Source organism: Apodemus sylvaticus, chromosome 3 (genome assembly GCF_947179515.1).
Source record: "Apodemus sylvaticus chromosome 3, mApoSyl1.1, whole genome shotgun sequence".
Classification (NCBI taxonomy): Eukaryota; Metazoa; Chordata; class Mammalia; order Rodentia; family Muridae; genus Apodemus; species Apodemus sylvaticus.
In genome coordinates this window covers 61,524,161-61,551,831 of record NC_067474.1, presented here as the reverse complement: position 1 = coordinate 61,551,831, position 27,671 = coordinate 61,524,161, and the positions used below count along the sequence as shown (strand labels likewise).

General features: G+C 41.7%; 1 protein-coding gene across 2 annotated transcripts in view; it reads right to left on the bottom strand.

Annotated features, from left to right (window-relative positions):
* Positions 1-3,889: 3,889 nt before the first annotated feature.
* The window catches only part of Stx17 (syntaxin 17), a 60,361-nt gene continuing 36,579 nt past the window's right edge, over positions 3,890-27,671 (bottom strand). For both annotated transcript variants that reach the window (XM_052176471.1, XM_052176472.1), the window contains exons 5-9: positions 24,336-24,561; positions 17,573-17,688; positions 17,423-17,473; positions 9,543-9,629; positions 3,890-8,811 (exon numbers count right to left, since the gene is read on the bottom strand). In XM_052176471.1, the coding sequence (XP_052032431.1) occupies positions 8,572-8,811; positions 9,543-9,629; positions 17,423-17,473; positions 17,573-17,688; positions 24,336-24,561 (720 nt within the window). In that variant the 3' untranslated portion in view covers positions 3,890-8,571. The remainder of the gene's footprint in view (positions 8,812-9,542; positions 9,630-17,422; positions 17,474-17,572; positions 17,689-24,335; positions 24,562-27,671) is intronic.

Genomic DNA, 27,671 nt, shown 5'->3' with positions numbered 1-27,671 from the left:
GGACTAAGGAGACTGTAGGCCTCAGAAGAAATACAAATGGCCAGTAACTATTTCTAAAGTGTTTAGCATCTTTAGCTTCAGGAAAATGCTAAACTGCTCTGAGATCATATCTCACCCCTGTCATAAAAACAAGATAAGTGCTGGGCAAAGTGTTTGGAAAGAGAAACCCTTTCATAGTCACTGTTAGTGGGACAGTAAACTGGTACAACCATTTCTCAAAAAGCTAAAATCAGAACTTGTTAGTCCAGGTGTATTACTCCTAGGTATTATGTTGTACTTCAGAGATACTTGCTTCTCCATGTTGGTTGATGTTTGTTCACTGTAGGAAGAAAATGGAATCAGCCTGGTTGTCCATCAGCACATGAATGGATAATTAAAAATGGGATACATTTATATACACAATGGAATTTTATTCATTCATTAAGAAAAGTGAAATTCAGCTGGCTGGTAGTAATCCAGAACTTGGGAGACAGAGGCAGGTAGGTCTCTGAGTACAAGGCCAGCCTGGTCTACACAGTAAGTTCCAGGACAGCCAGGGCTTTACTATTCTGAGAGAGGCTGCATTAAATCTGTGCATCTGTAGGTTGCAAGGCAGTTCTTCTCACATCATTCTCCCCTTCGTGAGCATGGGAGACACTTCCAGTTTCTAGTGCCATCCTCCATTTGTCTTTTCTTGAAAGAAATGGGGGGGGGGGGGGATTAAATTCTGTACTTTGCAGGAAAATAGGGGACTTTTTTAAATTGAGGTGACCCAGGCTTGAAAGGATAAACATGTTCTCTCACATGCAGATCATAGTTTATTTTTATGTACATGTGCTTATGAGAGAATAAGTGTGGGTAGAGGGCAGGAAACTAGGAATGGGTTCATGAGAGAGGGGAGTAAAGATACCTTAAGGGAGAGAGGAGTGGAGGAGGTTAACACTAGGAGTGGAATAATTTACACTGGGATGTGGACAGGGAGATGGGAGAGAGTAAGGTGTGTGGGAAGGTCAACCAAAAACCAAGTATGTATGAAAATGCCGTAAGGAAACCTGCTACTTTGCATGTTAAGATAAAAATTTTAAGTGTGCTTAACATGTTACCACCATGTGTGTAAAGGATACTGACTTTTAAAACTCCGATGTTTTTTCAGCTCTGCTCATTTTCGTGTCATGTAACATTGATCTCACTATTACAGATCCACCACACCTACATTAATGCACTCGTCCTTTAAACTCTGGGGAAAATAATAGTAAATGACATAACTGTAGTCACTAATAGTTATAGTTAGTCTGAACCAACCATACTGGGTATTTAGCATTCCCAGTTATTAACACTTGAGGTTACCCTATGTCATCGACAAGGTATCAAAGGGATAACCTATAAGAATGTCTTGAACTGTTGACCCAACCCTACCTAGATATCTGTAAATCTTTAATAAGACTCACAGAGAAAAGAAAGGAAACTATAGTATCACTTCCATTCTTATCAAAAGAGGCTGTTTGGTGGGTATGAACTTTGGCATCAGAAACATGGGTTCGAATTCTGCTAAGTGTGTCCCTTTAAGTGTAAGCCTTACTGGTGCCTAATCCCATACTCTGCTTTCCCAGAAAAGCCTTTGCACTCCTTCAGCTACATCCTATTTCAATATTAGTCTGTCCAACTGCCAATGCCTAAGGCCCTGTGAGGATTAATACTGCCAACTTGACAAGATCTAGAATCACCACGGACCCAAATCGAGCTTCTGGGCATGCCTGACACAATCTCCAGATTAGGTTAGTTTGTGCTGCCCCATCCCATGGGCTGGAGTCCCAGACTACATGGAGAAAGCTGAGCACCAGAGTTCACCACTTCCCAACTCCAGATGCAGTGCCAACAGCTGCCTCAAGCTCCCGAGACGGAGGCAAAATAAACCCTTGTTTCCTTCAGTGCTTTTGTTAGTTATCTGTCTCAGCAACAAGAAAAGTAACTCATGTAGACCCCTACTACTACAAATCAAACTGTAAAACAGTAGGTTAAAAAAAAAACAAAACAAAAAAACAAGCAAACAAAAAAAACCCTGGGATTTTTGCTGTGACAGAGATCTTCCAGATCAAGACTTTTAATCTGCCAGAGAGAAATGTCTCCACCTCCAGATTCTGGAATCGTCATGACTTTCAAGTTCTCAGTGTATTTTCTAGATTTCTTGAGTTTTGCATTCCTCTTAATGACAGACAGGGGCAGTGCACAAAGATGCGCCACGCCCTGACCTCCATCCTTAGGCTCTGCCATGCTGAGGTTCTGCTACTCACCTGTTCAGTCTTCTCATCGCTGTGTTTCATGCCAATTTAAAAATAATAACCATAGCATGGTTATAAAAAACAATCCATGCTGTGTCCGGCTACGCGCTGGAAATGGTGTCTGCCCCGCATCCAGCCATGGTTCCTGCGTCTAGCCAGCTGCAGGATGATCCCAGTCATCCATCTCTTGTGGCTAGCCTGCAGAAATACGGCTGCCCTTTGCACAAATCCCCATAACCCTGTAAAATGAAAACTCCAGAGGTTTGTAATTTACCAGCCATATTTATAACAGTAAATCTTCAACCCCCAAAATGCCCACACAAAGAACTCAAAACTCAATATATATATATAAGCTGCACACCTAGATTGAACAAATGTGGTTCTGGCTCATCATTCTCTCCTACAGATTCCATCTTGCCTCTCCTATCTCCATCTCTGGCTCTCTCCCTGTCTCTCTCTCTCTCCCCTCTCTAAAACTTTCAGCTCTGCCTTCCCTTCCACTGCCCAATCACAGGCTCTAGCCTTATCTAACTAGTAAGATTTCACCCGACCTCACCTACATACAGGCACTCCTTTTTAAGGGGCAGAAAAAAAACAGACAGCAATCCACAAGTCACAGCAACAACAGATGCCTGGTTACATCCCATACGAAGCTTACAGTCTAGTTGGAGAGGGCTTACTACCATTACAGAGAAACTTTCAACTCTGAGGGGGTTAACCACAGGTGTAAGTAGAGAAATGGGAGATAACGACCAGCATTGGTGGGGAAACATGGCCATGGCAAACTGGACTGTAGAGTCCTGGACACTAAAAGGTACATTGCATGTGGCTTTTCTCAGTGCGTTTCCAATACATGTTTATGGGATGGTAATCACAAAGTAGGCATTTGGTATTGAACAGGGCAATCTCACAAACTAGAGGTGAGAAGACAGTTGTGTTAAATACACCAAAACTCCAGCAAGTATGAAGAATATTTCTGGTGACAATGGGAAAATGAACAATTCAGTGTCTTAACAGTCCAGACTGATGCAAAACATCATCAGTTCCTTAAAACCACTGTTCTCAACCTATGGGTCAGGACCCCTTTGGGGACTGGACAAAACCTCTCACAGGGGTCACCTAAGACCTCCAGGAATCATATCTACAACGTGATTCAGAACAGTAGAAAAAATTTACAGTTATGAAGTAGCAATGAAAAAATTGCAGGGTTGGAAGTCAACACAATACGAGGAACTATGTTAAATGGTCCCAGCGTTAGGAAGGTTGAGAAGCATCGCTTTAAACAAAGAATTACTGTATTTTGGATAAATATCGCCACTCTTACCTGTTTCCCCCTAACCAGCTTCATTCTTAAGTCGGACGTTCTGTTTGTTTCCTCATTAATGCCTTGGTTTTGCCCATGCCATTTTGCTTCATGGAGTCCTTACTTGAAGCTTATAGCCCCTGTTCCATCAAGCATATTCGTCCTTGCTTAAACACCAGGCTCCACAAAGCCTTCCTATTCATTTCCATCCTCTTCCAGGTACTTACTATGTTTTGTTGCATCTTACAGGCTTTAGGTAACTGCATGGCTTACTATGATACATTATACATTATAAGACACTAGCATTCAATACACAACAGGAATTCAGTTTAATGTTTGTCAAATGGGTGAATTTTATTGCATATTTCCTTATTCAAGCACCATTCAGCAACATAGTAACAAACCAATTCACAAAGGATTGAATTTTGAAGAAATCTTCACCATTTAGCCTTTCCTTGTCCTTACCTTGCCATATCTAAAGTTCAGTGATTATGTGGAAACTCCTTTTAGGGGTTTAATTGATGAAACGCAGTAACACAATTCAATAATTAACACTAAGAGGAACATCTCGAACAGTTGAGACCTATATGCAACAAGCAAACTACTGAGTGTCTTGCTCACACACGAGCACCCACAGGAGCCCATGGAGGGTCCTTGTGCTCTGGCTGCGAAGGCACTGACAGTTTGGAAAGCTGAGAAACTGCATTTAACTTCCTCTTTTTAGATGAACTTGCATTCTTACATTTCTTCTCATTTTGCCTGATTTAGACTGAAGTTGGGCTGAGAGACTGCGAACTTTATCAGCCAACTTGGCATGGCCTATCAAAACCTTAGTAAAAATACACCCCTCCCCCCCAAATCATCCTCTTAGATCACATACAAAGTAGTTTTGTGATCTTGAGCAAATCATTTGCCTTTGGCACTTTTTGTTTTTATTCCAGTATATTTGTTGGGTTAATATTGCACAGATGTATTTTTGTCACAAGTTAGTATCTTTGAAGATAGCAATGTAGATACATAGTTCTTTTATTATTATTAATAACACACAGTTCTTCTGTGAAATGGTGCCAAAGTGATGAAAACAAACAGAATCACTCATTAGGAACACGTGCTGGTAGCAGTTATAAAACAGAGCTGGATGTGTGTAATCCCAGCAGGAGGATTGCAAGTTTAAAACGAGCCTGGGCTGGGCTTCCAGTAAAACCCAATTTCAGAAAACAGGAACAACAAAACTCCACAGACAAACAGAATCTGAATGTGTGTTATGACTCCGAGCCAGAGGGGAGGCACTTGCTCGGCCTCCACGACTGTGGGGATGTCCTCAGACATCCGGAGCACCTGCGGGCAGCAGCCACACCCCTCTCTGAGGATAAAGTATTGCTTGCCCAAGGAGGGCCTTGCTCCAGGCTTTCACTCCTCCATCCAGAGTCTATGCTATGGGGAAGGACTTCTGAGGCATCCCGAGAAATGCCTTTGTTTTCCAACAACTCAAAAGAAGGTTTGGCTTCTGGGCTTTTACTGGAAGGAAATACTGTGTGCTAGATTTCTAGCTGGGATTCCAAATTTCTTGTTAACAGTAGGTGTTGTCAGCTTCCAGTCCTCACTCTGCAGAAAGCATGGACATGGAAGGCAGAAGGACATCTGTGATAGGTAGGAGCTCCCGGAGAACCCCAGCCCCTACTCCAGAAGTCTGCCCAGCTCTAGGCAGCCGCAGCAAGCGGCTGTGTGTGAGGTTGGAGAGGGAAGCCAACAGAAGAGCCAGAACTGAAATGGGAAGAGAGCGGGGTCACAAGGTATGGGAAAATAGTCTGTGGCCAACACAATGGACATGGCTTTTGTTATTTAACATGCAATTTTTTTTTTTTTGGTGGCAATCTAAAAGCAGATGTTCAGAAATAGCCTATTACCCGCCCCTGATCGTTTGTTCATGGCTTCCCAGGGAGGCATCATTTAAAGCGTAATGATTAATTGATTCTAAAATCTATGAGATTTGTTTTTAAAAGTAGTGTTTACTTTTAATTATATAAAGCATTTGAACAGTGATCATAGCCTATGATATGAACCAATGTGTAGAGGGCAGGGTGGGAGAGTGGTGCTCATTTTATACTTGAGCTCTGTGTTCTATGCATGGCCACAATTAAGAGCAGGCTGTGGACACCTGGTGAGGCGCCAGAAGACAAAGAAGTAAAGGACCCACCTGGGCCTTCCCAGCCGGCCTTCCAGGCTCTCACCTCCGTGTGCTGAGGCAGCACAGCATGGCAGAGTGAGGCCGGCATCAGAACGCCCATCCCACCCAGGCGTCCTGCCTTTGGAATGGAAAGACTGCAAAATACCCAATTCCTCTGAGGCTCAGTCACCCATCTATCCAGGAATGCCTGGTGATGTGCCTAGCAACCCACCTGGCCAACACCAGCCCCTCCTTAGGGAGGACTCTTTCTGAAAACTGAGGGTGGCAATCTATTTGTAGACTGAGACTGGTTTAGTGGGTTGAAATTAGCATGTTGAAAAAAAACAGATTGTATTGCACATAATGATAAACAGTTTTCATGTACATAAGTTCAATTCTAATACATTTTTTTCTGTGGGTTATGCCAAAATTTCAGAGAAATTATCAGATTATAACATCAAAAAAAGTCATTAGGAGGACTGCCATTACTAAAATGAAGTCTCTACAAATTTTAAGACATTAAAAAATGATTTTTTAACTAGTTGAAATAAAAATAAGACATAAATCATAGAGATGATAAATTTAACTAGACACTATGGGGCATATTAAATTCAATTTTAAGATCACTTCTGTGTCATATTGACTAATTTATACTTTTAAGTACTTTTATATCATTTATAGTTGATTAAACACTTCTAAGAAATGTCTACAAAAAGTTGGCTATTGGATTCTATTGTGGAGAAATGAGAAACAATTTCTAAATAACGTTAAAGTATAATAAAATGTTAAAGAGGACTGTAACTTCCTTAAGTATTAAGATGGCTAGAGTCAAAAGCCCAATGCTGATGGCTCATGAACAAGTCAACGGTCCCCATACAGGCTCAGCAGAGATGCCAAGTCCAGAGGGTGTGAGCTTCACATCCAAGCCTCACGCCTGCTTCTTTGACCTCCATGTGCTGAGGCTGTTATGGCGCACTGATTGATCACAATTTGGGGATTAATGGAGCTGAGTATTAAATAATGAAGACGATGAAGTAGAACACGGGAGATTAAAGAATTAAACAGCACTACTTATCCTTTCAATCCCAGGTAATCAGGCTGGACTGGCTGTGTCTGAATTACCCTGGGGTCAATGTTCAAGAATCTTGTTTTAGCTGGGTATGGCAGCCAGCACTCAAGAGGCAGAGGCAGGTGGATCTCTGAGTTCAAGGCCAGTCTAGTCTACAGAGCAAGTTCCAGGACAGCTAGGCCAGTGCTATACAGAGAAACCGTCTTGAAAAACAAAACAATCTTACTTTAAGTAAAATCTGGATGAGTTCTGCCTGCCCCTGCACAGGTTTGACATGCTATCTTAAAGGAGCAGCAAGATTCAGAGAACAAAATGACAATAAAAGTAATTACTCTAAATACTTAATGCCCAATGTGTTTGGTAATATTTCAGGATCCAACAATTATTCAAATTTTGTTTGCTATTAAAGTCTTAAGTCAGCAGATAAATAAATACTCAATACTTTCTAATCTTTTAATACGATGTAGATGTAGTACTCTGTTTCATAGGAATGACTGGTAAGACTCACAAAGCACTGGGGGAAGGAAGTTGTAACACAGAAGGAAAGGAAGTAACCAACAGAGGTCAACCATCAATGCACACTGAAAAGAAGCTAAGTGGTGACCCTTCAGCCCTGAGCCTCTGCTCTGCCTGACAGTGCACTCTCCTCAGGAAGAGGTAAGGGTTGAGGGACCAGTGACTTCTTCCTATTCCTTTGCTCTATATCTCAAACTTTTCTGAGACAGACATGGAGCTGAACTGGACCATGAATGCTGTCCAAGTCAACTGCTGGGTTAGCACCACAGATCTTTCCTTGGGTCTGACTTGTGGATTTGGCCATCTAGAATGTGAGAGAAGTTAAGTGTGAACACTGGGAGGAACAGCGGCAGGAGAGGGGATGGCAGCAGTAACAGATGTGAGGTAGAAACTCCTTCTTGGATCCCCAAGAAGACTGAGGGGCCTTGATTCCTGGAGGCAGGTATGCTAGCCCCTTCTAAAGTGCCCTGTGATATGATCCTGTACTCCCCTTAACCCAAATAATGTTGGAAGTATTTAAATTTTCTTGTTTCAATTAAAGAGATTATAGGTAGGGGTACCTAGAGGTGGAAAACTATATAAAAAGACAGATTATGAGAAAAATCCTTATAACACGGGTAGAATTCACCCTAGAAGCAGATTAGTTTTCAGAATCGCCAGCTGGAAATGGGCTTGGTGGCTGGTTTAGTAGGTCTAGCATGTGAGGTTCTGTGCTCCTTATCTGGAGAGGCAGGAAAGACTTCAGAAAAAAACATCTGGGTCACAATGAAGAGACTATAAAGAGAAAATGGGCTTCTTTTTCTATTTTATAGTGTTAATTTCCTTCCCCAGAAAATATAGATGGATCTAAGTACAATGGCCCTCAGGTCCACAAGCAGCTCCCCTGTGCCCTGCTGTGCAGCTTCAGTCCTAGCTGACAGAAAGACTCCTGAACTCACATTCTGTTCCTCCCTACAGGAAGAAATCATCTACAAATCCACTGACCCGCAGGTGCCCAATATATGTCTACACATCTTAGATCCTTAGAGTTACAGATCCAGTTTTCACATTCCCTTTGCTCTTTGACAGGCTTTAAACTGACAGACACTCTCTGCCCAGGCTCCTCCACCTCTAAGCTCTCCATCAACACCCAGCAAACAAACACGTCCACTTATGGTGGTTCAACGCCGCGTGGACACGGAGAGCCACACCCTAACACTTCCAACAACTGCAAGCTGCTCCTGAGGTCGGTGCACAGCACCAGCTGGAAGCTTGGGCTTTAACTGCATTTTTTGTCACTTTGGCTAGGGAGATCTGGACAGCTGGAAGTGAGCTTCTCCAGCATTTTCTGTTTCCTTCTTTGTATCAATTTTCCACCTGTGAAGCCTAACACCCCACCACCAAGTGCAGCTGCAATTCCTGCCACTTTGAAGCCTGCGAGGAGGCCGATGGGACCCCCCACCACTCCTCCGATGAGTGCACCTGCCACAGGCAGAGCTGCCAGCTTGTATTTTGCAGCCTGTAAAAAAAAAATTCAATTTAGAAATTGAGTTGAGAAAATCTGCCTGTGGTGATGTGCGTTTTCCTCTCATTACTCCTGGCAATGCCTCTTTAACTCGAGGTTCATAATTAACCTCAGAGATTATTCTTGGAGGGGTGTGTGTGAATGTATTCCACAGGTACTGCCGTTGCTCCAGACCACAGAACTAAAGGAGGCAGGAGACGTGCTCCAGACTGGACTATACGAAATGATTTTACATGCAAAATAATCAGCCCACTACCCGGCTGGCTTCTTTAAACAGCTTCAGCAGCCACAGCTCCCAAGACAGCTTTGATTGCGCACAGAGGCTATTCCACACTAGGCACCTGGGCCAAGAGGCACATCATACGGAGAGTGGATGCTCCCACGTCCCCAGTGCTGTGACAGGCTCATTCTCCGGCTCTGCCTGGATTAATGGACTGCTCTCTCTCTTCTCCCTAGGCCTCTGCAGATATGCCTTCATGCAACTAAATGCCCTAGAGTGAGGCCGCAGTTCATTCTCTTTGGGAAAAAAATTTTCTCATGATAGAATGAATCTGGGAGTAAAATATTACAGCCATTGATTTCTTACACTACCTATGTGCCATTTCTTCCCTATTTCCTTAATTGCTGGTTCCCTCAACACTGAAGAGAGCAGATCAATTGGGTTAATACTAGAGATTCCTGGGAGCCGGAGTACCATTGATTTGTCAGCAGGAGCGGAATCTTACCTTCTGCAAGTTTTTGGTTCCCTCTTCAACATTCACAGCGGCGCTGTTGACATGGTCTGCAATGCTGTCAATCTTCTCCTGCTGAGACTAGATGCAGAGGAATTATGAGTGAGGGGTCCTGCTGGGGAGCAGTGGGAAGCCAGCACACACTATTTTAATTCCTGTAATCAGGCCCTAGTACTGCAGCCTTGCAGTCTTAATAGTGGTTCATTAATAGTATCTGATAAACCTTGTCGAAAGAACAAATTCACTTTCAGGAAAAAAGAGGGGGACTTAATGATTAGGTAATAAAAGGGTGGCACCTTCATAGCAAAAAGTTATGGAATTCACACTGGAATTCATTCAAACATGCAAACATATTATTCTCCAAATAAACCTACTTTGTAGGAGGACACAGTCCAAAGAAGCATTTAAGCATTTACATGTCAAGTTGGGTTTGATAGCAAAAAAAAAAAAAAAAAAAAAAGGAAAACAAATTCAAACAACAGCAAAAAATCCATAACTTGTCTTCTTTGGATATGCACCTTAGGAATAAAATGCCCTTGATCCAACAAATACAAATGGTTTGTTGTTGCTATTGTTTTTGTAAGAATGAAACTACAATTCAATGTAATCCAGCATAAAATCTTTGCACTTTTGATATGTAATAGGGAACAATGAAGGAATCTGGGTCTTGAATTTTACTAAATAAAATATAGCTAAAATGTTTCCGATCAACAATATTAATACAGCTGTTTTAGGCAGCAACACCTGTTCTGAGAGCAGAAATCATGACTCCTGGGATCCATTGCTGATGGATGAATGGAGTGGCTGGGGCCTGCCGTTCTCCCCTCTAATGTGGAAAACCACCTCAGCGGCACTCATGAGTGGCTACTGAGCTCTACTTAGATACCTCAGTCACCAGCACTCTGTCCTTACCCCAGAAACAGGATGTTATCATGGTCAACTTAGTTATATACACACATGCATACATACACACATGCATATAGCTAACTAACTATACATGGTTGTGTGTGTGTGTGTGTGTGTGTGTGTGTGTGTGTGTATACACATATGATGGAGTAGGATAGGTCCTGACCAGTGTAGAATCCCATGTGATCACTATGACCATCAGGGCATAGGCAGTTTCTTTCACTTCTGAATTTGCAACCATGGAGGACGTCTCTTTCATTCCACATAACGCCACCTTATGCACTGATCATGAAGTGATACAACTGTCTTTACCCTAACTGATTCAGATTGCGCACGCACACCTAACACTTCCTATTCCAGTCAGCACTTCATGTGCGGCCATGAGTGCAGCACAGCCCACCAAGCCCCTCCTCTCTCCTGTTAGCATTACTAATATTCTTTCCCTGCTCAACAAGCACCTTCTCTCCGCCAGGCCTTTTGTGCTGGATTCATTCCAGGATTCTCCAGCACCATTTTGAGATCCTTAAGTCCTAATTAGTCCATTTTCCATTTTATTTTGAACCTGCCACATAAATATATGCAAGGCTCTCAAAACTAGATCACCTGCAAAGATTCTGGCAATGCATTGTTGGGCTCCACCACAGACTTTTGATGTTGCAGTCCTAAAATACAGTCTGAGAGTTTATCTGTGTGTGTGTGTGTGTGTGTGTGTGTGTGTGTGTGTGTGTGTGTGTGCAATCCAGTCAGAAGAGGGTATCAGATCTCCTGGAGCTGGTGCTACAGGAAGTTGTGACCCACTGGCTGTGGTGCTGGGAACCAAATTCAGGTCTCCTACAAGCAGTGCATGCTCTTAGCTGCTGAGCCATCTCTGCAGCCTCCCATTTTATACACTTTGAAGGTCTCTATTATCCATAATAAGACTGGCACAAAACCTAGGTTTGGATAATCTGTGTTCAAATCCTAGAACTGCCCTAGTATGTCCTTGAGCCAAGCACTTCTGTCTACCTGAATCCAAAGGTGCTTCTACTTCATGGAGTTAAAACGAGGATGTGAAAGAATAGAAAATACAGCCTAACTCCAGCCTTCTAAGGAGCCCCAAACACTTCATATTCCAGAGCCTGCTCTTTGTGCTCTTTGTTAGAAACTAGGTAAAAGGTCAGATTCCAGAGCCCGCCCTTTGTTTAGAGCTAGCAAAAAGGCCTTGAATAGGTGATCCTGGCCCCATAAGGTAACTGGAAATAAGCTAAGCTTGTCTTGCTTCTCTAAACTGCTTACGCCATTACTCCTATCCAGGAGTTCATGCCGCTATAGACATCCAAGAAAATAGGAAACTAATTGGTCCACTGAGCGTGGGCTCCAATAATTTAAACTGATTGGCCTAAAAATTATAAGAGTGGTACAAATCGATTGGCTCGCATTTCGCGGGCTCTCAATGCTAAGAAATGATTGGTTGGTGATTCGTGGGCTCTCGATGCTAAGGAATAATTGGTTGGTGATTCGCGGGCTTCATTGTGAACTTATAAAAGCTGTCCCGATTCTGCACTCGGGCTCCACAGTCCTCTAGCCCTGAGCGGTGTACGGCTGTGGAACCCAGAATTCTGAAATAAAGAAATCCTCATGTTATTGCATTGAGACAGTTTCTCGTGAGTGATTTGGGTGTCGCCTTCTGGGGTGTGGGGTGCTGGGGCACCCTCGGTTTTTGGGAGTCTTACAGATGCAATGAATGTCTGCAAAGCACAGTGGAAAACAGAAGCACCCATCATCCTAGTTTTCCCAAGGAAATACTCTTATATTTCCAGTAAAAAAGTTTAGTGAGCTTTGGTTCCAATGATCTTGTTCTCAGATAATAGATTTTAATTTTCATGATAGCAAAGCTTCTTTAAGTCAGCTTTCTTCTCAGCACAGAAGCGAAAGTTCTAGCACCAATAATAACCACCTGGCCTGGACTCCTGACACCACAGCTTTACTTCTGTCTGGGATACACCCAAGGTTTCCACTCTTGCCTGCAACAATCTATGCTAGCAGATAAGCCACTGGCAGTAAAATCCTATCACCAATTTTTACAACTTTATAGGCTAAGGTGGAGCGGAACTAGCTCCTCCTCAGGCTGAGGGAGGAGTCTGCTAGGGCTATTGCTATACTCCAAGTAACTGGAAGACATCAGGAAGATATATTGCCTGTGCCCCTTCCTAAAACTTTGGACACCGCAACACTGTGACTGTCACTGTTCTGTTGCTGTGAAGAGACACCGTGACCAAGGCAACTCTTACATAAGAAAACATTTAACTGGGGACTTGCAGTTTCAAGGGCTTAGTCTATCATTCAAGGCAGGAAACATGGTGACAGGGAGCAAATTGGCACACATGCTGCTGGAGAACTAGCTAAGAGTTACAATTTGATCAGTATGTATTGCCAAAAAGCAGAGAATGGACCTGACATGGACTTCTGACACCTTAAAGCCCACCCCCAGTGACACACTTCCTCCAACAAGACCACACCTCCTAATCCTAATCCTTTCGAAGAGTTCCACTTCCTGGTTACTGAGCATTTGAATATAGGAGTCTATTGGAGCCATTCTCATTTAAACCAACACACAATGACTTTTAAAGTTTAATGTAGAATAGTAAAATAACAAACTTCCTCCATACAAAATTCCTTTGGAATAATTAGATTAAGGGCTACCAGGAAATGCCCATCCTATGATTACTCATTATTTCAACATCGTGCAACTATCAGCCCAAGATGAATCCATCTGTGGCAGTGGACCACATCTGCAGGTACTACGGACATTGGGAAGCTTGCTTAGACATGGGGATAGGGTAAGGCAGAAGGCAGAAAGCCCTCCCCTGGGATCACAAGGCTTCCCTCAATTGTACAGACCTAGCTGCTTCTTTCCTTAGTTTGGTGTCAATCCTCCAACTGCCTATATCTTCAGGTTCTACACCACCAATAAGGAGGGTTTGGTGATATCTTTAATAATTGTGGTTATCTGTCAATCACAATCAGAATAACAAACTACACTATATTTAGAACTGAGTCCTTAGCTCTTTATACCTGGCCAAGCTAGCTGTACATGGATAACCTACCACAGTCTATGAAACCAGGCTTCTCGCAACAGTGGTGGCTCAGGGACTCTTTGCTTCTACCTACCTACATTCCCCTTTCCCTCTTTGCTTCTGACTTGTCTGAGTTTGTCTACCTAGATTTCCCACACTGGATAATCTTTACCATCTTGCCCTGCAGGGCATTTTACTCTTTGGCACTTCTAAGTGTTTTCACCATCCCTTTATCAATGAATTAAGCTATGTATAAGGCACACTTACAGAGTTTATCAAATTAACATACCCATCCCATTTTATAGAAGAGAAATTCTCAAAACTTGAAAAAAAATGCCTATGAATTTTATTTTAGGAAATACTGGATTAGATTGCCCTATTGTCCTGAAAATAGCCAAATCTGTACAAGCAGTTTTAGGGCCACCTAAGGTTCAGGACGAAACGTGAATTCTTAAGTTAATACTTGCTAAGAAGAATGCAAGTTGGATTTATGAATCAGAAACTAATGAGAAATCATTTTTCCCCTGAATGATTGCTGTGGGCATTTTTCAAACCAACATCAAACAATATTTCATGTTGTTATATCAAACAACAATAATTCACTCAACAAATTCACCTTCAAATCCATTTATATCAACAACAGAGCTCGTCCTTAGAGAGGTTATTGTACAGTCTTACTAGTGAGCTTGGAAAGCTATGAGTTTAGGGCAATGCCCAAACTGCAGGTATTTCCCTTTACTCCCCCCTAAGTTCCAGCTATGATCATAAGCAATCACAGAGACAGAAAGGCCCAGGAGAAAGTAGAAATGTGACACACAGACAGGCTGTAGTTATCTTGTCCAGGGAAGGCAGTAAGCAGGGGAAAGGAGCAGGACACTGCAGTGGGAGGGGACTGAAGGGACTCAGCACTGAACTTTTGAAGGGAATGATGCTGGGGTCTAAGGTAAAGAGCCAAACCAAGGCTGCAGGAACAGCTGAGGCAGTTGGGAGTGAGAAGACAGGATGCTGTCTGAGGTAGGCCCATCAGGCATGCAAAGCTTTTGGTTGTCAAATACCTTGCTAAAGCTCACAGCAGTCATCCTGGAATGACTCTAACTGAATCCACTACAGCCCTATTATAATGCAGCCAGAACAAAACTGAATTTCAAGAGCCATAGAGAAAAAGAAAATAGACACAGCAACTTCTGGCCAGAGTTCTTTAAATTCTCCTTGACTAGATAGAAACAGGGCTGGTCACAAGAAAGGGGCACTTGCACCAACAGAGAGGGTAACCTGTAGATACTAATACACTCAAGATTACTGGACTCCACTGTAATCTCCCAGTATCCTATGAATCCTTTGTTGTACAGCAAACTATGTATACACTTAACGTTCTAATAACTTTTAAGTACACAATTTTGCGGCATTTCATTCACAATGTAGAGATATCATTACCACTGCCCTATAGGATCTTTTGATCCTACTGAGGTAGCATAGAGCTGTGTGTACAGAAGGTGCTCCTTGATTACATGGTTAATTTGCCCAGTTACAGTCACATCTATGTGACAACAGAGGACATGGTCACTCTTGTGTCCCCTGCTTAGTATGTTTGTGAATCCTTGGCCATGCATCATAAGAACTCAGTCATCCTGGGAATAACAATCAAGGCTCTTCTTTGAGCTTCTGCCAAATAACACTGTGCCTCATGTCCTGGTCCATTAGCAGGACATGTGTATGGGCTATGGCTGTGACTGGAACCTTCTGTGTAAGTACTTCTTATACTGGGGTTGGGAACTGCTTGCTATATAACATTACTGAACACACAACTAATAATACTCCATAAACTTTATTTTTCCTTTCATATACCTTCCACTGAAAGAGAAATGTGTCTTGAGAAGAGCTAAGTACATCTTTAATTTGTTCTTTAATCAACCTTAGTGATGAGTAATTTACATGTATTAAAATGCATTTAAATGTATAGATTGATGGACTTGGCAAAAGCATATATTTATGTAACCATGCACACATACATTTTGTATACTGCATTAGATTGGGAGATTACTAATTGTAAGAACTGGATAGATCTTGATTATAAACAACACATGTTTGGGGGATTCATGTATCATTCTGTGCCATCTGCAAAATAATAACACACCTAATCCAGAGACTTGTAACATTCTCTCTCTCTCTCCTCTCCTCCCTCTCTCTCTCTCTCTCTCTCTCTCTCTCTCTCTCTCTCTCTCTCTCTCTCTCTCTCTCTCTCTCTCTCTCTCTCTCTCTCTCTCATTTAGAGGCATCAGAAATATTCCAAACAATTTACTGCTCTCTATTTTGGTCATTATAGTTCAAGAAAATATCCACAAGATGATATAAGAAGAACAAGCCAACACTAGATAGTGTAGAACTCACTGGCATAGGAGGGTCACAGAAGAAGAAAGACTTCTAAGAAATGAAAATATATTGAGGTAGGTTAAAAAAACAGCAAACAAAACAAACAAACAAACAACAAGAACAACTGTCTCAAAACTTTGAAAACGTCTTATTTGAAAGAAGACAAGTATTCCCATGCCATAACTGTTAGAAGAACAGAAGGTTCATGTCTGGGAATCTGGACTGTACAGAACTAGAGCACCGAGCCCTAGAGCCCTCCGCGCCCACTCTGAGAAGCTGAGGCCCAGGAGCCACCTCAAAGCCAGACCTTAGAGATGCCAGGCCTCAGGAAAGGTGGAGCCCAGTTCATAACTTAATAAGAACAGATAAGCAGCCTAGCCAGTGCACAGGGCAAGGCTCCGCACCTGTGCACACATGTACTCATGAGCATGCTTATACGATACACCATTCTATCATTCTTACAGAAAACAACAGATTCATTCGGGCCTTATAACAAAGAATACAAATAGACAGTATCCTGTCTGTGACTTCACCTTCCTCCAGGTTGATCCTCAAGTCTTCTGAGCATCCTTTACATTATACAGGTAGGTATTACCACTCTACCCATAGATTAAATTCTTGTAGCTTGTTCCTAACTAGTCACCCTGCCTGTGACCTCCCCTTCACCATTATAAAAGTCTTTCCAAGGCAGACTGGAACGCAGAAGTTTAGCTTGATCACACATCTCAACAGGCTCCTCAGGCCCTTAAAGCAATCAAATGTCGGTACCAGCACAACTTGGCTCTCACCATTCTTGCTTGCCCCCGGCCCTGCAGGCTTTTTGTAACAGCACACTTAACACTGTGGGACGGTCCACACAGCTCACCATGTTTTGTCCTGGCTCACCTGTTCTGGTGTGCCCTGGGGCTCTCTAAGCACATGCTCAGTTTTCTAATGCTGCCTCTGTGGAGGTAGTTTTAATACTGTTCCTTGAAAAGCCATGCCTGCCCCTGGAATACAATGCTGTTTCTTGGAGCTGATGATGCCTCTCTACACTTCTTATTCTTGCATTTGGTTATCATGCATGAAAACTGAGACTGGGAGTCCCAGCTTTCTTCTTCCTTCTATGGAATTCCAAAAGACAGAAAGTGGACTTGCTTTATGTCTATAAACAACTTTGTCAGACTTCCAATGCCGAGAGAATTTAGCAAAGGATTTTTTCCATAATACTGACTGACTGGATCTACAAGTTAAGGACTGTATACAACAGTTAAATACCATTCTTAAAATTATAATCTAGGCTCAGTGGTTGAGAGCACTTGCTGCTCTTACATTGGCCCCAAGTTAGATTTCCAGCCCCCATTCAGCAGCTCGAAACCGGCTGTCCACAGCTGTTTCAGGGCATCTGGTGCCCTTTCCTGGCCTCTATGGACATTGCACATTTATACATAGAGGCAAAACTCATGTACATGTAGCAAGTATTTTACAAATGTGTGACTTCTATTGAATTTCTAATCAAAGAGACAGTGACTGATTGGTTCTGAGACTCAGTTACATACTTACATACACCAGGAGGGACATATCAGTGACCAGTTGGCTAAGCTCAATTAAGTTCTTAAAAGAGAGAGAAAAGAAGAGGAAATTACTTACTTTTACATCTCACAGTTACACATACACATAAACATACACACATATATACATTTTTTAACATACCGCTTCTAAGGTTTTCCAGGACTCAGCAGCATTTTGGTCTCGAGGAATTTCAGGCAAGGCATATATCTGAGTCAGACTCTGAGGAGCAGCTTCAGCCTCCCCAGTGTGGAGCACTCCTAGATGGACACAGACCTGGTTAGAGTTTGCTTCTCAGAAAGGAGGGGCCACAAACTGGCTCCACAAGACAACTGGTATACAGAATACATGTAATTCAGCTCAGGTTGAAAGTAAATAAATCAATATATGAAAATAACACTATGCACCCTTGGACAGCCTACTCTCTGAGTGAGTAGTTGCAAAGGTTTTGAGCGAGACTATACACACACTTGCCCTGTCTGAATGGAGTGGAAGTGTTGGGAATGGAAGAGGTGGCAATGGGAACTACTTGGCCAGTATTCCATTGGACACCACGGCAGCTGCACTAGGTATAACATGTTCTGCTGCTAAATAATTCTTAGGCTCTGACTTAGCTATCTTAGTAATAAGGATGACAGAACAGTGTCAGAAGCAGGAAAGTGGGGCAGGTGAGCTGGCTCTGCAGGTAAAGCACCTGCAGCAAACCTGGCATCCTGAGTTCTATTTTGGAACCCACAGATAGATGCAGAGAAGAAACCTGACAAAGTTGTCCTCTCACCTCCATACACATGCCACAACACAACACAACACACACACACACACACCACAATTCACACATCACACACTACAGCTCACACACACCACAGATCACACACACCACAGATCACACAACACACACACACACACACACACACAGCGCTCTCTCCCTCTCATACACATATACACCATAGCTCTCTCACTCTCACACACAGACACACACACACACACACTAATAAATACATAAGTAAATAAATAAATACATAAATAAATAAATACCTTATTTTAAAGTAGGAAAGTAGGCTGAAGTTAAGCTCAGTGGAAGGGCACTTTGGGTTAAGTAGAAAAGGGATGGAGTTACATGTTTGGGGCAATTATCATCAGTCTTCCTTGAGCACATTTGCCATGTGAATATTTTTGGACATGTTGTAACTCTGCTTAGAGTTACTCTTCCTCCATATACTTCCATGGTTTCTTCTACTTTTCTAGTTTTTAAAAAGCTTCCAACCCTCAAAACTATTTATTAAGTATCACTGTAATTACAAAGCAGTTTGCACCACAAATACTTACCTTTAAGTCTTTCTGGATCTTCAAGCAAGTTGCACTCCTAACAGAGACACAACAGTAGGCTATAAAACCAAGCCTGTAGTAGCAATACCACAGGGCTAGCTAGCACTGTGGGTCTGATAAAAAAGATAGTATTAGAATCCTGGTTTGGAGACTTGCTGTTCTGCTGGTACAGTAAGCTGCTGTTTACTTTGCACAGAATCTGTCCCTGCTGCTGCCACTGCTACTGTCATGAGGAGAGCTCAATGGAACCTGTAGTACAGGCATAAACTGTCAAATTCAGTCAGTATTATCTGACAAGACTGGCACAAGTGAGTATGATGTGCTATGTAAGGGTAGGACAGGCATCAAATCCTGACTTGAAGCCTGAGAAGGAGAGAAAACCAGACAAATGGAGAGTGGGTGCAATGTCCAGAGTGTGTAACTCAAGGACAACAATGTGTATAGAGGCTTGAAGCTGGAAGATGTGCAGTCTAGCTGATGCATAACTGTGGGAGGAAGGAAGCAAAGGCTGAGGCTGTCTACGGTGAGAGTACTTCAGGGCATTGCAACTTTTCCAAGAGCTGTGTCGTTCTCACATGATCACTACCAGAGACTACTTGGAAGGTGGAATGTGCCATAATCAGACCTAGCCACAGTGTGAAGAACATATTAAGGATGAAGTTATCAGGTGAGAAAACTGAGTGAAAAGCCAGTTGGGAGGCTTAAACAATACATCCAGTGCAAAAGGACAATCTTCAGCCTTAGCGTGGCAACAGTAGGGGTGCAGAGAGGATTCCAGAAGCTCTGCTCAGTCTACCTAAAGCTCAAAACACCTGTCATCATCCATTTTTTAAAATTATGTTTTATTTATTGTGTGTGCACTTGTGCCGCAATACACATGTGAAAGAGGTCAACTTAATGGAATAGGAGAAGGTTCCTCCTACATGATCAGACTCAGGTCTTGGTGGCAAGAGTTTTTGCCTGCTAAGCCATCCCACTAGTCCGAGTGGCTAGTTTAAACACATAGTTCAACATTATGTGTTGTCTGTACAAAGGATGAAAATGTGGATGGTACAGAGTACGACTCTCAAAGAGCTTTCATTCTAGAAGAATCAGACATAAAAGGGCGATCTTAAAAGAGGGGTAGAGCACATTAGAGATAATAGAGATAAGAGTTCAGAGGGCGTTCTAACTCGGCTTGATATGCCAGGGAGTTCAAACTTTCTGGAAAACGTGAAACCATCAGGCAAAGAAGAGAGGAATATAAACACTAGATGGAGAAAGCAGCATGATCCCATTACAGATGGTTGCAAGCCACCATGTGGTTGCTGGGAATTGAACTCAGGACCTCTGGAAGAGCAGTCAGTGCTCTTAACCTCTGAGCCACCTCTCCAGCCCACAATATTATATCTTAATTGTACCCAATCCAAGGCCCCTTCTACTCCGTCTGGAATCTCCAATACTTCCCTTCCCACCTTCCTGTCTTAGTGCCATCTGTATGCATGTGGGTGTCTATGTTTTTATCTTAAAGAACAAAATAATCAGGCAGAGTACATTTTATATCACTAAAGAGCCAATCTTTTCAAATGTTTAATTTATTTTAATTTTCATTTCAATCAAGATAAATGAATCAACCTATGACCTTTCTTTCACTTTAAATTCTATGTAATTTCTTGATCAGTGTGAAAGAGGATATAAGCAGAACTCTGTAATTGTGCACACACTAAAGATCTTAAGCTATAGTCTAGAGAAGATTCCAGTAAAATAGGTACAAAACAAGGAAAGATTATAATACAAAATGCATTATCTAAAAAAAATAGAGAGGATAAGTATCTGACATTTTAAACAAACAAAAGATTTCTGTCAGTACAAAAAAGAAATGATTAGGTCATTTCCATCTCACTTGTTACAACATAGGCGTACTTTCTTTTCCATGGAAAACCTTGTTGCTAATTTACAACTTTGAGAACATCACAAATCAACTCAAGGCATGACTGTCAAGAAAGAACTCAACAACTTCTACAACTTCTGCAATGCACTTAATCATCTTGTACCTTAATGTTTATTCTTTGACTATGAACTCTTACAAACATGTACAGGTGGGGGGGGGGTAAAACCTTATTACTGGCTATACATTTAAATAAACTTTAAGACCCTTAACTCTTTCCTGTTGAAGTAATAAATAAGCTATCTAACTATATTCTGTTCCCCCTCTTTTATTTTTTTAATACCTTGTGAACATCAAAGGTTCTACCAAGAAATATAGCCTAGTACATATGACATCTCTACTAATCTTCATGGCATTAGTAGTGTTTCACTACAAAACTAAATAAATTCAAAGTTTATTATTATTATTATTATAGTTATATAATTATATATAGTTATATATATAGTTAATTTTAAGGAATGTGACTTTTCAAGTTAAACTTTTCAAGTTTTGACACCTTAAAAATGAAACTAATTTGCTGATCATCATTGAACATAAACCAATCTATCAAAATAAAATGACTTCTAATTCACACCTTAATATAGAAGAGGATATTTAGATTACCATTGATGGGAGATGTAGCTTCTGAATACTATCAGACAAAAACAGCGCTGTGTTCTGCACAACCATTCAGTGCATGCAGACACCAGTGGTAGAAATCTAGTAACATATCCAATTCCACACGCTGGTCTGAAGTTTCCAGCAGCTTTAAGATTGAGATCATTTCTTTTGAGGGTATTTGCTGAAAATGGACTAAAATTCCCTTCCTGTTGTGCCACTGAGATCATGTGCTGGAAGTGCGGATGGGCAGACTGACAGAAGCTGGAGAGATGCACTGCCCTACCCCAAATGCATGAGCCTCCGTTCTGAATGCAGATCAGATGGATAGGCTCGGCATCCCTCTTGATGCGGAGCAGGGAGAGGGATGAGGACGCTGACACATGAAACACAAGGGAGCTTCCCATGTCAAGCAGGCCTGGCAGAGACTGGCTGTCGGAACTCTCGGAATCAGGACAAAAGAAACAGCACAAACCACAGCCACCCTAAGCTTCTGCCATTCCCAGAGAATGTAAGACACCCAACTCAACTCATTATCTCTATCCTTACATGGAAACTATCTTTGTATCACTTATCTCACTCACAGAGTGTGGCAAGACTACTCCTGAATCTCTGTTTCTAGTCAATGTGTTTAGCATCAGATCCACAAAGAATTTTAAGACATTTAACTTCTCTGCAAACAGCACATAGTTCTATGTACAGGATGTCACTACTATAATGGGTAAGCAAAGCAAAAATATGGAGAAACTAGTGCACACAGGACAAAGCCACGCAGAGTGACAAGAGGTCACAGCTAGCAGATAGCACAGCACACGCCCAGTCCTCGGAAGCCCGCGAAGGCTCATGCCTGTGTTCCTCTCATCCTCCTCCTTTGTTAGTAGAGTTTCTGCATTGAAGGCAACCCAGTAGTTGTTTCCTGTGACATGCTCAGTGCTGTCACAGCCTGCCTTGCATGGACAGTGGACTTAGGGTAAGACAGTAAGCAGTCAGAATCTTGTCGTCAGAATCGCTTGCTTGGTGTCAGCTACACCTTGAGTGTGTGGCCTTAGTCACATCAGCACTGTGCTCTCCAGTCACAATCATATGCTCAGACCATCTGATATTCCATGAATCTAGAGGTCTGAGAATCAATATAGTTGAAAGTTGGTTTCATATGTTGTTTCTTGCCCCCATCCTCTGCCTCTGCCCTAATTGTTTTCATTTCTTTAGTGCACATGCTTCCTCTAATCTCCCAGGTCTTGGGTTTCACACTAGCCTTCCAATTATGGCAAAGGGTAAGTGACTGGGAGTGGGTGACCAGGTAACTCCCCAATAATATATACTTAAGTGCCAGGCCACAAATAGTTGCACTTGGATAAACATACACAATTGCAAATTAAAGGCAATTATTATGTTACTATTGTAATAGAAATCCTGGATGAATTCAAGTATGTTGCTTCAGATGCAAACACCAGTAATGAGCCACTTGAAGCTAAATGACAGGAGGCTGACACCAACTCCTCTCTCCAGAAAATGCCACTGTCTTCACTGTTACTGTGGTCAGCACAGTCATGAGGTCTCGGTACAGAAGCTAGTCCATGAGCACACAGGCAGAGAAGGCCAGAGAGCAGCGGCTCCTGCTCAGTGGCAGACGCAACCTCCTCTGTACCATGTCAGTGATAACACAGAACTGTGAGAATATCATGATATCCCTACACACAGGCAGAAGCACTTTTTTATTTATTTTATTTTATGTTTTGGTTTGATCTGGTTTATAAGGAAAGGCTTGTGTAGCCCAGGATGGCCTTGAAGTCCCAACTGCTCACGCTAGCCCAACTTTCCCAGTGCTGGGACTGCACACGTGCAGTACCATGTCCAGCTCTACTGCAACACGTTTGAGAAGTTGTCTTTGTCATGTATTTACTTATTTGTTTGTGTACTGTGCAAGGTACAAAGACTACAAAAAAGGTTACCCCAAAACTCTGCCTGGCAGTCTAAATGTTCTGCATCCCCTTGCAAAGTGCTTAATCATTAGCAGTGAACGTGCCCCATTTTAATTTAGAGATCGGGACAGGTAACAAGAGTGGCCTGGGGGATTAAAAAGGAAACATGGCCAGCTACAGTTCCCTTAAGTTCTCACTTTAACTTCTAATTCATTTCAGCCCTATTTTTCATAAGGACTAAAAGTCTCTTTAAGTGTATAAATTATGAGATGTAATAAATTAAAAATAAGAGGTAAACAATTACAACAGAAAAGGAAACAAGGGCAGCAGTTATAAAATAAAGCTGACAAACTTCACAAATTTAATTTTTGTTGATTAAAAATTTGGCTTTAAGCTTCCTAGGAGATAACCCAGTTACAAAAACCTTATTAGTTATTTACAAGACTTAATCTAAATCAAACCTCCCAACCAAACAAAAAACAGCTATTTTGAAGTACTATGAAGGTGGTGGCGCACGCTTGTAATCCCAGCACTCTGGAAGGCAGAGGCAAGCAGATTTCTGAGTTTGAGGCCAACCTGGTCTATAGAGTGAGTTCCAGGACAGCCAGGGCTACAGAGAAACCCTGTCTCGAAAAAAACCAAAAGAAAAAAAAAAAAAAAAAAGACATAACTGTGCTCATAGGCCTGTTCCTTAGAATATTACTTCACAAAAGTTGACAGCATGAACACACCATAGATTTTTCATGTTATTTGGAGAGAAATCAAACAGTGACATTGGAGCCTGGTGAGAACAGTTCCTGCCCCGCACTGGAGAGGAGAGACATGTGCACTGTATACAAGGACAGCTACCGGGCAGCCCGCCTGCACTGGGGAGGAGACAGGTGCACACTGCACACAAGGACAACATTATCTTTAGGACTAACTTAAACTTTTCTTTTTTAATTATAAGCAAGCAGGTACTTGAAGCTGCAAAGTTCCAATACACACAATCTTATCTTGTAAAATTTCCAGCATACACATGTCTGTTTGGAGTTGGCCTAGCAAGACTACAAGGGCCTCTCTCTTTTCATTACACCCAAGGAGGCGAGCCTTTGCTAACTGTGCCAAGTAGGATCAAGAGTAAGACGTATGTTACCATCAACAGTTGTGGATCTGGTCAGAGAAGGCTGAAGGAACACTTCTTCATCCTTGACTTGTTTCTTGAGTTCTTCAACAGATTCCAAGTGGATCTGGAGAAACTCTGCTGTAGCTGTGGCTGCTGCTTCTTTGACAGGATCTATCATTCGCTTCAAAAGGACCAGATCATCCTTGTGCACTTTCAAGCAAAGCTTCTCCATTTCTCGGATATTGGAGCGCAGTTGCTATAAATGAAAAAGAGAAATATTACCAGCACCATCTCTCAACGGAAGACCTGTTTCTTCTCAGAATAATTTGCTATAATGGTCATGAATGGAAATGATTACAATTTGTCTAATATAGAGACACACAATTCTCAATTTCCCGTATCTCTCTCCTGGCTAGACTAGAATCCATACCCTTAAACTTTGAATTTATGTAGTAACTCTGCCTTTATTACATGTAACTACTACACAATAAATGCTATACAACTAGCATTTATCTTGTGGGCAAATACGGAACTAAAATATTCTAAAGACCCAAATTATCTGTATTGCTAAAGCACAAATATATTTTATAAATTCTAATAAAAGTATAAAATTCCAAAAAGTAAAGTAAAAGTGAAAATGAAACAAAAACCAACAGAGCAGAAGAAAAAGACATACAATATTCGCTAGAAAGTTGGCTCAGCAGGTAAGAGAATTGCCTGCTCTTCTAGAGGACCCAAGTTCAATTCTCAGCACCCACATGGTGGCTCACAACTGTCTAGACTCCAGTTCCAGGGGATCTAATGACCTCTTTTGGCCTCCATGGGCAAATATGTGGTATATAGACAGACATCCTATACATAAAATTTAAAAGATAAAATATTAAAAAGAAAGTATATAATAGGACAAAAGATATAATCACCAATTATATTAAATAGTATTTAAAATATTATTTATAAAATAATGATTATTTTCAGATAGGATAAACAAAGATACATTTAAAACAAAATAAAATACAAATAATACAAATAAAACAAAATGGTTCAAACTAAGAGTAAAAAAAAGAAAAAAAGAAAAAAGAAAGAAAACACATAAACCCTAACATCCCTCTCCCAAGAACAACTTACTACAGAAACATTACTGTCAGATAGACAGACTCTAAAGTTCACCGGAAACATAGAGTCACTTTATAATGAGATTCTCTTCAGAAATATATAATAACACAGACAGACAGACTACATATAATACAAAAATGGACAGAAGCATGACTGTTTTCCTCCTACATGTGTATGTATGAGTGTGCAAGTTTGGGTGTGTTGGGGGTGTATGTGTGGGCTGATGTATATGTGGTGTAGCACAAATTTGCTATCAAGTGTTTTCCTTGTCTGTTCATTTTATTTTTTGAACCAGGGTCTCTGATTGAACTGGAATGCACTGATTCCAGCTATTCCAGCCAGACGGTCTGTTCTAGGCATTTCCTGTCTCTGCCTTCCAAGTACTAGGGTGACAAGGGGCCACCATGACCATGCCTGCCTATCTTATGTGAGTTCTTGGTAACTGTGGTGGTTTGAATGGTTGGCCCAGAGAGCAGCACTATTAGGAGGTGTGGCCTTGTTGGAGGAAGTGTGTCACTATGGGTGGACTTTGAATCCTTCCTCCTAGTTGTGAGGGAGACAGTCTTCTCCTGGATGCAGTTTGATTAAGATATAGAACTCTCAGTTCCTCCAGCATCATGCCTGTCTGGATGCTGCCATGCATTCCATCTTGATGATAATAGACTAAACTCCTGAACCTGTAAGCCAGCCCCAATTAAATGTTGCCCTTTATAAGAGTTCATGGTGTCTCTTCCCAGCAATAGAAACACTAAGACAGTATGTAAACTTTGCTTCTAATGCTTAGATGGTAAATATTTTTATTCACTGAGCTATCTCCCCAGTCCAAAACTTTTAAAGAAATCCATGATAATAATGAAAGGTCTTAAAATCTGCAGTAGCTAATAGAATAATTGGCAAGAGAATGTTAGGTAAAGAATGTGTGAACAATCACATAGCTTGATTTAAGTTGCTTAGAACATTAACCTAACAAACAAAATATGTATATAAAAAGCACACAATAAAGCAACTTTCACAAAAAAACATTGACATACACAGCATGCTTTCTGAGCATAATAAAGTTAAATTTGAAATCATTAAAGGAAATACACGCACACACATACACACACACACACACACAGTATATGTCTACTAGGAAAAAAGTTAGTTTTAAATAGTCTGTAGGTAAAGAAAGAAATCACAATGAAAATTAAAATCCTATCGTCTGAATGCAAAGAAAAGTAATACATGTTAAAACTTAACAGTGTTCTGTAAAACAAGAGTTAGAAATATACTTTTTCAACTGCACATATATTAGAGAATGTAGTGTGGCCACTTGGCTTTATGCTCCCAGAGGGTCGCACTTCCAACTACGGTACCTACCCAACGTGCAGTTCTTTGGATACACACACACACACACACACACACACACAATCTTATTTTTGAATGTCTTGGCAACTTACAGGCTGGGCAGTCCTAATCCTCCCGTGGCTAGGGAGGATTTCCCTCCTGTACTCCTGGTACAACACCTTCTAAATCTACCTTTAATTTTTTCTGCCCTCACTTTCTGTGAGACCCTTTGGTCTATGCTGCAGAAGACGCTTCTGTGCCGGTCCTCCCTACACACACACACACACACACACACACACACACACACACTATCCCCTCTCTCCCCTCCCCTGTCATAGTGATTCTCCTCTCTCCTCCTCTGCATCCTTGCCTTTGCAAATCTAAGCGACCTATCCCAATTCCCTTTGCTATTGGCCACTGGCATCTTTACTGATCAATCAAAAACCAATTGGGGACAAGGTTCTTCAGCGTTTGGACACACAGCTTCCCAATTAAATCAAAACATTAGAACCAATTCCCAACAAGAAAGACAGGCTAGGCAGTCCCTAAGGGCTGCCATGATTTTCAGCTGGGTAGGTCCCTGTAGTGTTTAAATAAGAATGGTCCCCATAGGACCATGTATTTGAATGCTTAGACATCAGGGAGTGGCACTACTTGAGAAGGATTAGGCAGTATGGCCTTGTCGGGGTAGGCATGGCCTTTTGTGGGGAAGTGTGTCACTTAAGATAGGCTTTGAGGTTTCAAAAACCTAATCAAGGCCCAGTGGCTCTCCCTGTTCTGGCTGCCTGACTAAACCTCTGGAAGTGCAAGCAAACCCTGATTAAATAAATGCCTCTCTTAAAAAGTTGCCATTATCTTGGTGTGTCTTCACAGCAATAGCATACCAAAGCAGCTAGCTCCCTTTGTTTCCCTTCTCTTCTGTCCTTT